Below are 15,411 nucleotides of genomic sequence, written 5' to 3'. Positions count from 1 at the left end.
ACCCAGCAATTTAGATTATCAGGTGCTCTATGTAGCCTTTTATTGTAATAGAAATAATGGCAAAAATAACACAAAAAATCCTCCAAATCTCAATAAGTCAAACCAGCCATTAGTGAAGTTGAACAGAATTGTGGGAAGACAGCCAAATGTATTTGTATGCATTCATGGTCATTGGATGCCATTTTAAAAAAGGACATTGCATTTCAGTATTTACCTTTTATCTTTTATCATTGGTATTTGTGATATTCTCTATATACATAGAATTGGAAATACTGTAGTAAACATAGCTGCTGTGTGCAGATGGTAGATGTCCAGTTTTTAATGGAAACCTGTGTACATTTATTCTACATGAGCAGAGAAAATTTGTACCAACATTTTCTTCTTCTTTGCAGATCCTTAGAGTTCTGCAGACTACTGTTGCTTTGGCATAAAACTGTATGTTACATAACTGCAGAAGTGGATTTATGATTGCGGAAGCTGGAGCACTGTTATACTCAGAAAAATGAAATGAAAAATTAAGTTTCTTCCCAAAGTCATGAGTCTTTCATGGGTGTTAAATAGCACTGATTTCATCTTACAGATAGGACTTCATAATGTACATTCTATTACCAGCTCCAAAGCAGCAGCAGGAATTTAGGAGGCACCTGAATTTCAATAAACAATCTGGCAACCATTGTCACTTTCAAAACTGTCTTTAATTAATGTGCAACTGAACTGGGTGAAAGTGCCACACCAGAAACTTTGAGCTGGAGCTGCTGCTGCATAATTGTTTTTTCCTTTCTTTATTACTGTATTTTGTGTGTGTGTGAGAGAGAGACTGACTGATTGACTGGATTATCAGAAGCCTTACAAAACTTTATTATTCCTTTGTAAATCTGTTTTCTCAACACCCCAAAAATTTCTCAAGCTTCTTGTGTCCACTAATCTGGACTGATGAATGTGATAGCATGAGGATACCATATTTTCCAAAATTAGTATTTGGTTGCATTACAGTAGAAATCGAGTCCTTGCCAAGAGTGTTTTGTACTCGTGGTAAGGAGAACATCTTTGGTATTTTATCACGGTCGTCGTGTGGAAAAACAAGCTTCCGTTCTTTTCTTTTGTCTGTAGAAGTATCATTTTGAGATTACAGAGTGAAGGCAGCATGAAATGTTACGCAAAAGTGAGCAAAACAGGGCTGCTAATCTCGTGATTACTCAGAAGCCAAGTAATGTTGTAGTTTCGTATGTCCTATTTCTACTGGGTGGATGTGATACTCCCTGGGAGTACCCAGAGTTATGAGACACCTCTCTATCACCTGCCCATAGTGTGAGGGAACTTTGCAGCTACCAGGGGTCAGTTCCCTGACACCACTGGCCACAAACAGCATAGGCACATCCCTCTCCACCTACACGAGCTCCTCTGTCCTATTTTTGCAGGTTAGTGATCGGCAAATTCCAACCCCCAAGTCCTTCGAGCAACCCCCTGCAGTATCTAGCCCAGGGGTGGGCAAACTTTTTGGCCCGAGGGCCACATCGGCATTGCAAAACTGTATGGAGGGCCGGGTAGGAAAGGCTGGCACCCCCAAAGAGCCTGGCCCCCGCCCCCTTTAGAATCCCTGACCCATCTAAGGCTCCTTGTCCCCTAACCGCCCCCCAGGACCCCACTCCCTATCCAACCCCCCCTGCTCCCTGTCGCCTGACTGCCCTGACCCCTATCCAACCCCACCCCCAGAGAGGCTCCCCTGAGACTCCCACGCTTATCCAAACTCCCCTGTCCCCTGACTGGCCTCCACCCCCAGAACCTCCGCCCCATCCAACCGCTCCCTGCCCCCCAGGATCCTTTGCCCCTTATCCAGCCCCCCCTTTACCATGCTGCTCAGAGCAGCAAAGCCCTGCTCCCCGGCCAGAGCCAGCCACCACGACGACGCGCTGCCCGGTAGGAGCCGCGGACCAGAGTGCTGGCGGCGTGCTGAGGTTGCAGGAGAGGGGGGACAGACCAACATCTGTTGCACTGCCCACTGCAAACCAAGATGACACATACACTCTCTAAAAATAGAAAAGGGGGGGCGGGGCAGGAGTTATGGTCCAAATCTTCAGAAGTGTTAGTGATCTTTGTGTACCTCAATTTTTGGGTACCCAGTTTTCACAAAGTTCTGAATAAGCATCCTCTGAAAATCAGTCACTTTTAAGAGGCTTCAGGTGAATCATCCAGAATTACTAGTCACTTTTGAAAACATAATCGTATATGCGGTTTCCTGTTTCCTACTAACCTCTTGTGTATTTCACCTGTCTATCCCTATAATATGAGTTCCTCAGGTTAGGGACCTACCTTTCTTGTTTGTCTTGAAAGATCCTAGCATACTGCAAGTACAATCATAAGCAATACATAATAAGTGTAGAAAATGATTAATATTAAAATTATAATGTAATGTGACTCCTGAACAGCATATGTATTTGTAGAAGCTAAGAAAAAGACCATCAATACTCAAGCTTCAGGCATAATCAGATCACCTGCAGGCGTCAAGAAGGAACGTGAGCATTGCCCAGTTGGCTAAGTGTGTTCGGGATATTTGCCTGGCACTAAAACAAGTGTTGGTCACTGCTAGAGGCAGGATACTAACTGGTGGCATCTGAAAGTGAGAAGACCCACACAACTGCCCAGCCCCAGTTAGCAGCAGTGAATAGAGCTCATACTGACCAAAAGGGTAGGCAAAGTCTAGCCTGCCTTCCCAGAGAAGCCTCCACTGCAGTGGCTTGATCTAGTTTGGCAAATGGTCTCTTTTAAAAATTTCAGTAATAGAAGTAAATAAAAGATAAGTCTTAGGGCAAACCTGATGAATTCCCCTACAATGTACATATCTTACAGGAGGCAGATTTATGGCCCAATCCCTGGCATCACTCTCAATAGAGAGGGCTACAAAACTGTTGACATAAACGTTCTCCGCACCCCGATCACCAGATGTCATTCCTCACCCTCTCTCCTCCTCTCCCCCACCCCCAAAAAAGAGTTCAAATACCACTTCTTCCATTGATCAGATGGGCAGCAGCATAACGGAGAATATTAAAAAGCATCTTATTTTTATCAACGGTGAACCAATCTTTTATTAAATCCTGTCTGGTTCTTCAACAGTTGGGAGACGTGCCACTCAAGCCCCTTCTCTAAGTAACGACATTTTGCATCCACATTTTGGAGCAATCCTGTAGTTTTATCTTCACCTAGTATATGAGTAATACAGTAAAGGTTTCACTTGCAGTGCTTAGAATTAGTTGATGTATCTGAAAGTAATGAAGCAATTTAACAACAAAGATGACAAATGAGAGAGTCACAGAAATGACCCCAATTTCTTTTGTAATGAAGCAACTGTCTCTCTCTCTCTCTTTTTTTTTTTTTTTTTTCCTCACTAAATTGAGTTAATAATCTTGGTTAGAAATTTACCTCTTCCGCTTGGATTACAAGAACATTGGTAATTCTTTGAAAATCTTAAATTAACTGGCCAGTTTGAGAACATTTTGTTTATTATCCCATCAAAAGAAGAGGAAATTCTCCCCATATTTTTTTCTTTTTTTAGCAGCTTTCCAGAGATGATGATGATCAGTTATTTTTCAAAAAAAGATTTAAATGGAGAAAATGTTAAATTCTGTTCTCCCACCCAATCCAATAATTTCTAAACTTAGTTAGGATGTTCTAGTTCCTCTTAAAGAGTGAAAACAGGAACTGCTTATGATGTCAGCAGCCACATGAGCCTACAACAGCCTTTCATACTTCACTGGAACAAGGAGCTCTGCTGTAAAGGAACACACAATATTTTTTCAGGGTTTATGAAACTACTGAACACATACATCATTAATTTTTAAAAATGTATATTTTAAAAAAGGAGTAGATTTCATGATACCCACACTTTAAAATCGGATTATCCCACTTAGCATTTTGCTTCCCCTCCAGCCTCTCTTCAGCTCTGGAATTATTATAGCTGCCAATGGTCCTATGATCCTCCAGAATTAGGGCTTAATGCTCTATATCTTTTTAGGTTGAGTTACAAACCGTTGAGATGGTGTGCAGCACTGGGCCTCGTTCTAACAGCAATCCTGAACTATCAAGGACAGAAAAAAATGTTTCCAATCTTAATGGTCATGAGATATACAATATTGAAATGGTCACTGTTCCCCTGGACCAATAGAGGTATTTTGGCACTTCCAAGACTAAAAAGAGCAACTCCCAGACCTCGGACCAAATTTACACTACCTGTTCCTGACAGCAAATCTTCCAGTTGCATGACAATGTTCCTACATGTTGTCAAGGTTGACAAATGAATTTGAGTTTAGGAAAAATAGAAAGTCTTTGGCTCCCTTCCCACTCCTATGTCCTGTTCGCTCCCTGTCTCACGGCTGACCCAGACAGCATCTTTTCATGGTGTTACATGATCTCCATTTTGCTTCTGCACTACATTTACTTCTGATATGTTTATTATATACAAAAAAGAAGCTGGGAGTGGGGAACTAGCTATAAGAAGACTTGTGGGAGAAGACCCAGTGTCAGAGTAGTATAGAGAAATGTAATATAGCCTTGAATAAGGAAATCCTCTTACTCTTCCACTGATGCAAAGTATGAAGCAAATTTAAAATGCCTTTAGTATATGGAAAAGAATGAGAGCGAGAGAGCATCAGAAGATCAGTATCCCATGAGTTTCAACTTAACCATTATTGAGTACTAGTAGCTGAAAGCCCATGCTGTTGCACAGATGTGGCAGTTGGGCCAAGTAATCCACCATCTGTGTAGTCTCTCTCAAACAACCAATGAAATTGTTGCATGCAAATTACTTGTAGAATAAAGGTGGTGATTGCTTGAGTTACCTCTGCTATCACAATGGTTTAGGACTCTTGGCATGGAATAAATATATGCTATACTACAGCTGTACTCTGTACGGGTGTAATTTGTAAAGTCAAAATGACTGTGAACAAACTGGATAGAAGACTATGAAACCCCGTAATATTTCAGCCTGGTGATATTTTAACAAAAAGCTTTCAACCTAGCTTGTAGCTGTTTCCATCACCTCGCATTGATTCCAGGCATTCTAGGCTTCAGAGTGACAGACAGAGTGACAATTCTGGAATCTTCTTATATAGATACGAAACTTCATATTCTAATATCGGAAACAAGTATGCTATGTTCCCTTCTGTCAGATTGAAGGGTAGTGAAGCATGATCAAGACACATTAATGAGCTATTTCCAGTTTAGGGGAAATATATAGCAAGGAAGCACCTATACCACAACAAGTTCTTGATTTAAGTTTTATAAAAATATTGTTTGGATTGCTGAGAGAAGTCTTAAATTATTTATTTATTCTTTGTTAAATTATGACAGTGTGTTTGTTGCAGTACGAGGCAAAATACAGAAGGTTCCGCTGCCAAGGAATTTACAATTTCAAAACTCTGTTGCTTGTCAGTGAAATTAATTAAAAATGTCAGATTAATCCTACTGATCCTGTCCAGCATGGAGGCCTTTTTGCACCTGTCTTCCAAAACATGAAATTATATATTGTGTTCCAGTCCTCTCTTTCATGCTAACTCTTAATTATGAGAAAAATCACACCTTTAAAGGTGTGTAGATATTTGATTAATATGACTGTTGAAATACTTGAAATACAATGGATAATACGTACGATCTGATTACATTTTGATTCATAGTCATGCAGAGCATTGGGGGCAACTTAGGTCCTTACTTTACTTTTATTAACTACATAGCTTAATGGGTCTGCTTGCTTCAGCTTCCTCTGTCCTGCAATCTTTTGTTAATTCTCCACTAACTTCGTAGAAATCAAAACCCGACTGGCATACAGTACCGTTCCCCAGCCTCCCCACTCTCTTTTTAACACTAATTATTTTTGAATTAATATTTTGCTTTGGAATTTAAATGGGAACCAAACAGGCCGCTGTATAGGTGTCTAAATGTGACCCATCTATTATTTATACATCTAGAAAAATTCAGCAAGTGTGTTTTTAAGAGCCTGCTTTTTGTATCTAAAGCTGTAAAGGATACAGGACCAACTCCCTACAGAACTGCCAACTGCCCTGCTTCCCACATTGAGGTTAAAACATTTGGTTCCAATGATTGTCTGATAGTATAATTTAGAGGATAGAAAAGCAAGGTCTCCTTTTTTGAGAGCCCACAGTTTTGGAATATTCTCCTATTTAATGTACAACAGAATTAATTTGTGGCATCCTTCCCGGGAAGACTGCGGATTTATTTTCTTTTTCATTTGTGTGAATGGGGGAAGGGAGTTGGAATATGTGATGGTTATTTTGGTGTGCTTGGGATAGAACTGTTTGTGTTTATAACAGTGGTTCTCAAACTATGGTCTGTGGATTACCAGTGTTATATGGAACTGTTCCTGGTGGTCTTCAGAATGGAATATTTATACAATCAAGCAGTACAGGGACTGTGAGGTTGGGAAGAGAGTTGAGGTGAAAACCTATCCCCTTTTAAATCCCATTCAGAGGGGCCAAGATTTCACCCACAGTCTTTAAGAGGATATTTCTCTTGCCAAGTAACTTGCAGAAATAGTGGTGGTAGCGGTGTTCCTCTTTAATTATGTATTTCTGTATATTTAATGCTCTCATCATTTGGTTATCTCTGTAGCACCAAAACGTCTGATAAGTGACTGTAGAAATGTATTTTGCAGAATGTAGAAGCTGAAGTTGTAGCATACAGTGATTCTAGGATTTCTTTGAGCATTGGCCCATGTTTTGCCATTTGGTAGCTATTGTCTGTTCTATTGTTAAGACACGCCATGGCTTTTAGGCATGAGCTCTTAAATAAAAAGTAGTTACATTATTTTTATTTCTTTCAAAGGTTTCTCAGTTAATTTATCAAAGATCAGGTTCCTCAGTGCTTCTAGAGTCTAATTAATGGCTTGTAATAGTAGAAAAATGCTGCTTTCTATTTAGTGTTCAGTCCTGTGAGGTGCTGCATACCTTCCCCTCCTGTTGAAGCCAGCGTGAGGTGAGGGTGCTCAACACCACGGAGGATCAAGTCCTTAAGTCATTAGTTCTAGAAGCCTCAAGATATTTTCAGAAATGCTACTCTTGCAGGGGTGTGTGTTGATATTAATATAGATGTGAAGGAATGGTTTAGCTTCTTAAGTAAATGAGAGCTTATTTTGCAACTGATTTCTATAGATACTGAATTCTCTAGTCATTCTGACACAGTAATTGGCATAATAATATTTCATAATAACTTTTTCAGGTTGGTACACAAGTAATCAGTGTCTGTGTGACAGTGATGGCGACATTGTAGACTATCCACAAGAAGACTACATGCCCCACCTCCCAAGCTGGAGGTAAGTTGTATGGTCTGCTGCGGAGAGAGAGAGAGAGAGAGAGAGAGAGTGAGTGAGTCTGCAAACATATATAATGAGACATTCAGGCTTACTTCTTAAATACAAACCTTTTTATGTTTTTGACAATGTTTTTTGATACCCCTGCACGTTATGGGTCAACTCCTCACTTCCTGCTTACAGCCATAATAAATGGGGTCTGATGGATGTTCCAGGGAGATGGAATTCTCTCTCTTGACCATACAGCTAGTTGCCGAGATGCTGCAATAGACAGTGATGTCTGCTGTCCTGGCACTCACTCCCCTCTCAAATGTGGGTTTTGGCCAGTAAATTCATTTTTGTAAATAAATAATGTTGATATTCTCTGCTGCCTTGAGAAGACTTATACATGCTGTAATACTCTCTCATATTCTTGAAATTGTAATGGTCTGTTAGTACTTAATTATCTGTTGAGGACACTTGGGCTACACTCATTAGTTGTCAGTAATATGACTCATAAGTAATGACTAAAAAAGAATATTTGTCATCTCAAAAAAATTAAGAGAAAGGCATGAGAATTCTTACAGTATGCAACACAAACCAGCGCTATTCATAAACAGAGAGCTGCCTAACCCAGTTTTATACTATACATACAGCAAAAATATCATGCATTCTCTTCTCTCTGTATGTGTTATAGAAGCACCTGCTCACTGTTCCATAGTTAAGTGTTAGTGAGATATACATTCCTGTTTTTATCTAAAAGTAGATGGCTTATCAGTGTGAAGAATATACCATGTTTATGCCCTTGGAATATTCTATGTAGGTTTTGTTTAGTTTCTCTTTCTATTAAAAATTATGAAGTCTTTTTGAAACTTTGCTATGGCTGGAATCTCTCCTTGGCAGGCTGATCTTTTGTGGTTGACTGGAACCCCCCCCCCCCCCCCCCCCAAAAAAAAAAAAAAAAAAAAGTCCATCTGCAAAAATTTGGTAGGGAGATGTATTCTGAGACTTTCTGGTCCAACGGATCAGGTATTTTGGAGGCAATACTGAATTTGGGATTGTTCTTAACCATTATTTGTCATAACTTGAAAATTTATGTGCCGCTGGTTACTGATGGAGAAAGTTTATGCACTGTAAAAACAAACAAAAAAACACCCCACAACAAAAGAAGAGAAGTACTCGTGGCACCTTAGAGACTGACAAGTTTATCTGGGAATAAGCTTTTGTCGGCTAAAACCCACTTCATCGGATACATGCAGTGGAAAATACAGTAGGAAACACACACACACACACACACACACACACACACACACACACACACACACACATGGAAAAAATGGGTGTTGCCATACCAACTGTAACAAGACTAATCAATTAAGATGGGCTATTATCAGCAGGAGAAAAAAACTTTCGTAGAGATAATCAGGGTGGCCCATTTCAAACAGTTGACAAGAAGGTGTGAGTAGCAGTAGGGGAAAAATTAGCATGGGGAAATAGTTTTTACTTTGTGTAATGACCCATCCACTCCCAGTCTTTATTCAAGCCTAATTTAATAGTGTCCAGTTTGCAAATCAATTCCAGTTCTGCAGTTTCTCGTTGGAGTCTGTTTTTGAAGTTTTTTTTGGAGAATTGTGACTTTTGCAATGGAGAATTGCGACTTTTAGGTCTGAAATTGAGTGACTGGGGAGGTTAGTGTTCTCCGACTGGTTTTTGAATGTTATAATTCTTGATGTCTGATTTGTGTCCATTTATTGTTTTGCTTAGAGATTGTCCGGTTTGGCCAGTGTACATGGCAGGGGGGCATTGCTGGCACATGATGGCATATATCACATTGGTAGATGTGCAGGTGAACAAGCCTCTGATGCTGTGGCTGATGTGATTAGGTCCTATGATGGTGTCCCTTGAAAAGATATGTGGACAGAGTTGGCAACGGGCTTTGTTGCAAGGATAGGTTCCTGGGTTAGTGTTTTTCGTGTGTGGCTGCTGGTGAGTATTTGCTTCAGGTTGGGGGGCTGTCTGTAAGCGAGGACTGGCCTGTCTCCCAAGATCTGTGAGAGTGAGGGATCATCCTTCAGGATAGGTTGTAGATCCTTGATGATGCGTTGGAGAGGTTTTAGTTGTGGGCTGAAGGTGATGGCTAGTGGCGTTCTGTTATTTTCTTTGTTGGGCCTGTCCTGTAGTAGATGACTTCTGGGTATTCTTCTGGCTCTGTCAGTCTGTTTCTTCACTTCAGCAGGTGGGTATTGTAGTTTTAAGAACGCTTGATAAGAGATCTTGTCGGTGTTTCTCTGTCTGAGGGATTGGGGCAAATGCGGTTGTATCTTAGAGCTTGGCTGTAGACAGTGGATCGTGTGATGTGGTCTGGGTGAAAGCTGGAAGCATGTAGGTAGGAATAGCGGTCAGTAGGTTTCCGGTATAGGGTGGTGGTTATGTGATCATCGCTTATTAGCACCATAGTGTCCAAGAAGTGGATCTCTTGTGTGGACTGGTCCAGGCTGAGGTTGATGGTGGGATGGAAATTGTTGAAATCATGGTGGAATTCCTCAAGGGCTTCTTTTCCATGGGTCCAGATGATGATGATGTCATCAATGTAGCATAAGTAGAGTAAAGGCGTTAGGGGACGAGAGCTAAGGAAGCGTTGTTCTAAGTCAGCCATAAAAATGTTGGCATGCTGTGGGGCCATGCGGGTACCCGTAGCAGTGCCGCTGATTTGAAGGTATACATTGTCCCCAAATGTGAAATAGTTGTGTGAGGGGACAAAGTCACAAAGTTCAGCCACCAGGTTTGCCGTGACATTATCGGGGATACTGTTCCTGATGGCTTGTAGTCCATCTTTGTGTGGAATGTTGGTGTAGAGGGCTTCTACATCCATAGTGGCTAGGATGGTGTTTTCTGGAAGATCACCAGTGGATTGTAGTTTCCTCAGGAAGTCAGTGGTGTCTCGAAGATAGCTAGGAGTGCTGGTAGCGTAGGGCCTGAGGAGGGAGTCGACATAGCCAGACAATTCTGCTGTCAGGGTGCCAATGCCTGAGATGATGGGGCGTCCAGGATTTCCAGGTTTATGGATCTTGGGTAGCAGATAGAATACCCCTGGTCGGGGTTCTAGGCATGAGTCTTGTGCAGATTTATTCCTGTGCTTTTTCAGGGAGTTTCTTGAGCAAATGGTGTAGTTTCTTTTGGTAACCCTCAGTGGGATCAGAGGATAATGGCCTGTAGAATGTGGTGTTAGAGAGCTGCCTGGCAGCCTCTTGTTCGTATTCCGACCTATTCATGATGACGACAGCACCTCCTTTGTCAGCCTTTTTTGATTATGATGTCAGAGTTGTTCCTGAGGCTGTGGATGGCATTGTGTTCTGCACGGCTGAGGTTATGGGGCAAGTGATGCTGCTTTTCCACAATTTCAGCCCATGCACATTGGCGGAAGCACTCCTATGTAGAAGTCCAGTCTGTTGTTTCGACCTTCAGGAGGAGTCCACGCAGAATCCTTCTTTTTGTAGTGTTGGTAGGAAGATTTCTGTGGATTAGTGTGCTGTTCAGAGGTGCATTGGAAATATTCCTTGAGTCGGAGATGTCAAAAGTAGGATTCCAGGTCACTGGAGAACTGTATCATGTTCGTGGGGGTGGAGGGGCAGAAAGAGAGGCTGTGTTCACGAAGCCTTCTGTGTAGTGTTGTGAGCACGCAGTCTTCTCCAACAGAAACTGCACTTTCCCCTCAGATGTTATCCTACTGCCATGGAGAAGGCTCTCTGGGCTGCACCTGGCATAAAAATTTATGTGCAGCATTGTATAAACGTGTGCTGTTTGTGTGCAACTGGTGATGGTTAAAATGTTCCTCATCAGCACCTGCACTTCTGCCCCCTCAAATCAGCCCCTCCTCCCCCCCAAGCATTAAATCTTAAAACATTAATACACAATCTTTGGTGGGGAGCCGTTAGGTTAGGGAGAAAGATGGGTTGAGAGGGCAGAGCTAAGCGTGCAGTATAATGATGATGTATGTAGATGCCTGTGTGTAGTAGTAGCTCTAACTGCTTCGCAACAAGTTGGAGTGTGGAGAGTGTGATCATTCCCGTCCACAAAACGATAAACATCCCAAGAACACACACATGTATTTTCTTTTTTTTAAATTGTATCCAAAACAGTACAGACATTTGTAAATTAAATTAAATTAAAGTTCTGAATTAAAGTTCACAAGATAAGGATGACAAATGAGAGCATTCAGGATAAACCAGTCTAAAATATTAAGGAATTGATGGACAACTGAAAAAAAAAGGGAGAGGGCAGAATGAAAGTTAAACTAGATACCTACTAAGTACGATTGCTTGTGACAGATATATGCTGTTACCATTTGATGATTTGGACAGCTTGCTTTGTCTTAGCAATTACTAAAAGTCCATATAGAAGATGAGTAAATGACTGTGTACACAGAGGTGATTGGTGTAACCACTCTTGTGATTTTGTCACTTTAACAAGCACACTAGCCTTGCATATTACTCCTTGGACAGACACAATGCTGTGTCTTCAATCCAATAGTAGACTTGTTCTTCTTCATTCCACACCTCTGTAAAGATAATATGGAATAAAACGAGCCCTGATGTTGTGTAGCAGAGTTGGAGCTGCTATGTTAATTCTGAATCAGAATTAAATCATACTGTACCCTATCTTCCCACATCCCTACAACTAAGTGCTGGCACTTGGATTCTAAGCCACCACTTCCTTTCACTTGTGTTATCAGACATAGTAGAGCCATCTGTGATATCTGCAGGAGTTTGTGACTTACAGTTCAGTATACATGTGTATGTTGTCTCTGACTAGCACATTGGGAACACTAGAAATGAGTCTCTTCCTCATAGCTTAATCTCTGGTTAAAGACTATACCTGAGTGCTATATGTGGCCAGCTCTGTTTGTGTGTGTTTGTGGGTGGGTGTAAAGGAGAGGTTTTGGAAAGCACACCTTCATTAGTGAAGCGAAGTGATTTTACTAGAGAACTGTAGAAACACTATAATGGGATGAAAAGAAGGAAAAGTGGGATGAGATGAAGCAATCCAATTGCTATGGAACAGCCCAACTGCTACAACTGTTCATAAGATTATATCCTTTTCCCCATTAAGTTATTGTTACATCAAAGGAAACTGCAAAAGTTGAGTAGAATGCACTTAAACTATTTCTCTTTCACTTCCCAGGTACCTGGCATAGTGAATCTATTGTTTTCGGTTAAGATTTGTGTTTTGGTCTTTTTCAAAGATGTGAAGCAGCATCAATCTGAAATTGGAATTGCAAGCAGACCAGAGGGAATTAGTTCTTGTAATGTAAATGGACAAGCTGAATAATAAATTCTAGCAATTTTTTTTCATACTTGGAATATCTCAGGGTCTACAAGTTTATGGTTTTTGTGCCTGTAAGATCAGGGTAAAGGTGACCAAAAATGGGGGATCAGCAGTTGTACAAACCTAACCACACTGCCAACAGCAATGAGAATTTGTATTACCAACCACACCAAATGAACTCTCTCCCCCCTATAAATCACAGCTATGGAACATCAGGCATGGACGCTTCTCAGGCTTCTCCCCTCTCTCCCCAATTCCCCCAGGATTCCAGAGACAGTATAGCTTTGAATGTAGGTTCAAAAAACATTGGGTCAGTGGACTCCTCTAGACAAACAAGTTGGACACATACTGGCTCAGGAAACCACGTCCCAGTAAGGAACAATCAGAATGCAATGTGGAGCCCGTTAGGGCAGAGTGAATCTGCTGATGGATACCAATATTCCTATTCTCAAGGCAATGAACTTCGGTCACAAAAACTTACTAGTGGAGTTTTACATAAATTGGACTCCTTTACACAAGTATTTGCTAACCAGAATTTAAGAATTCAAGTCAACAATATGGCTCAGGTCTTGCATGCTCCGTCTTCAGTGATGGATAATGCCAGTGACAGTGCACTTAGACAGCTGCTGTCTCAGAAGCCTGCTGTTGAGCAACAATCTGTAACTTCCACTGTGCAAAGATATCAGCAAGGGCAACAGCAAGTACACCAGAATTTTGCAAGCACTCAACAAAAGCAGCAAATGCAAGTCATGCAGCACCAACAACAGTTGTATTATGATTACCAGCAACACTTATCTCAGCTACAGATGCATTCTGCCATGCAACAAGGACAACCACATGTGCAACAAATGCAGGCTCAGCAGCTGTTACCGCAACAGATACAACAGTTGCAGCAGACTCAATATTATATGCCGCAACAGCCACAGCAGGGACAGCCGCGGCTCTCAATCCAAGAGATCCAGCAGCAGCAGCAACAAAGTCGGCAGCAACAGCAGCGGCAGTGTCCAATGCAAATAGCTCAGTATTATCAAACACAACCAGTTATGCAGCAGTTACAGTTGCAGCAGCAGCAGCAGCAACAGATGCAGCTGCATCTTCCTGCCTATCATAGGGATTCCGACCCCAAAACGGTGCATGAAACACACCAGTACTCCCAGGATCAGGCTCATTCTGTACAGCTTATACAGTTGGGAACAATGCCTCAGTATTTCTATCAGGATCCACAGCAGCAGTATAGGCATTTGTATCCACAAAGTGCATTGCAACAACAGCAGCAGCAAGACGACACCGATCAGCAAAAGCAATACCAGAACGACAACAGGTCTCAAGCTCTGATGAACTCCCATGTTGGCCTGAGTGTGGCAGAGGCAATAGAGGATACTGCACGGCAGGAAATTAATTCTGTAGGTAACGCTGGCCCTCATCGAACTCTTTTAGCGCCATCGGGTATCCATCTAAATAACAAAGGGTCCCAACAAGAGTCTCCTAGTGCTGTTTGGCCTCAGGTACGTAATGATTTAGATTTCCATTCATACAGGCCTGTTTTGAAAAATGACTGTACTACACCCAAATGAAATAACTGCAGGGGATTCATTCAGTGGGTCAGGGCATGGGCATAGCCCAGGGACTGGAAATGGGTCTTTCACCTCTAGGTCACTGATTTGCTCTCGGCTGAGTTATTACCAGCAGATGGCTATTCATTGGCTAGTGTAAAATGAGTTTGGCAGCGTCAGTCCTGTTCCTGATGGACAGATATCACCAGCTCAAAAAATGCTTCCACATTTGTCACCAATTTGCTGCCTTCCTAGCAGCTCCCCAGAAATACCAAGGACCACAGACCCTCCATTATGCTGTCACATAATCAGGGCTGAGGAGCATGTTAGCAGGTAAGTGTAAGGCAACTTGCACTGACATTGCTCAGAGGTATACCCATTTTTGTGGCTAAAGTAGGATGGCATTCTCCAGGGCTGTCCGTTCTCAGAGCTTTTTGCCATCACTGCATTGACCTAAAAAAAGTAAAAATACGAATAAAGCTCTGAAGACTCCTTATGTTGCTATTGCTTGAAAAATACTTTTCTTTTCTTCCCCTCCGATAGCAGATTCAACTGTCCGATGGCAGACTGCAGCCACTGTCCCCTGAGCCAAGGTATTATGAGTTTGGCATAGATTTCTTCGTTGGTGACATTATTTTATGGTTAAATATAAGTGAGCTCTGCAACTGAATAGAGGTGTTCTCAGCTGGTTTTGGCAGCTGTTACATGAAGCCATGGTTAAGGATTTATACACTAGATGTAAAATTGTGCAATCTCTGCAGCAATACATTTAAATTACTTCGGAGTGTTTCTTTAAAATGCGTGAAGGCAGTGGGACAGCGTGCTTTTAATGCTGCTCTGATTTACACAGTGTAGCAATGCTGTATTGTTTAGATTTCCATCTTTGGCAGCAAACGTCAGCAAGGAATCCATTAGTTTTTCTTAAGGTCCATCAGTGCTGTGAGGAGAACCACGTGCTAGCACAGTTGCCTGCCACAGTTAGTGGCGCTCATGTTCTGGCACTCTTTTTCTGTTGTTCCTAGATGGGTAGAGAAACACAAGTCGCCAAAATACAGTTCTGGTTCTAGGCCATATTGGTCCATATTGTGGACCACATCTTGAGACTCTTACGATGTAGGGTGACTGGATGTCCAGATTTCGACCGGAACATCCGGTTGAAAAGCGACCCTGGCCGCTCCGGTCAGCACTGCCGACTGGGCCGTTAAAAGTCCCGTCGATGGTATTGCGGAGCTAAGGCAG

At 41.8% G+C, this 15,411-nt stretch overlaps 1 protein-coding gene across 32 annotated transcripts in view; it reads left to right on the top strand.

The window, feature by feature from the left end:
• TRERF1 (transcriptional regulating factor 1) overlaps window positions 1-15,411 on the top strand; it is a 140,910-nt gene that overhangs the window by 88,148 nt on the left and 37,351 nt on the right. For 25 of the 32 annotated variants that reach the window (XM_043543727.1, XM_043543716.1, XM_043543724.1 and 22 more), the window contains 3 exons: window positions 7,225-7,318; window positions 12,476-14,124; window positions 14,716-14,765. In XM_043543727.1, the coding sequence (XP_043399662.1) occupies window positions 12,718-14,124; window positions 14,716-14,765 (1,457 nt within the window). In that variant the 5' untranslated portion in view covers window positions 7,225-7,318; window positions 12,476-12,717. The remainder of the gene's footprint in view (window positions 1-7,224; window positions 7,319-12,475; window positions 14,125-14,715; window positions 14,766-15,411) is intronic. The other 7 variants (XM_043543732.1, XM_037895794.2, XM_037895790.2 and 4 more) reach the window with 1 other exon arrangement.

Source organism: Chelonia mydas, chromosome 3 (assembly GCF_015237465.2).
Source record: "Chelonia mydas isolate rCheMyd1 chromosome 3, rCheMyd1.pri.v2, whole genome shotgun sequence".
Taxonomy (NCBI): domain Eukaryota; kingdom Metazoa; phylum Chordata; order Testudines; family Cheloniidae; genus Chelonia; species Chelonia mydas.
This window is presented reverse-complemented; position numbering and strand designations above follow the sequence as displayed.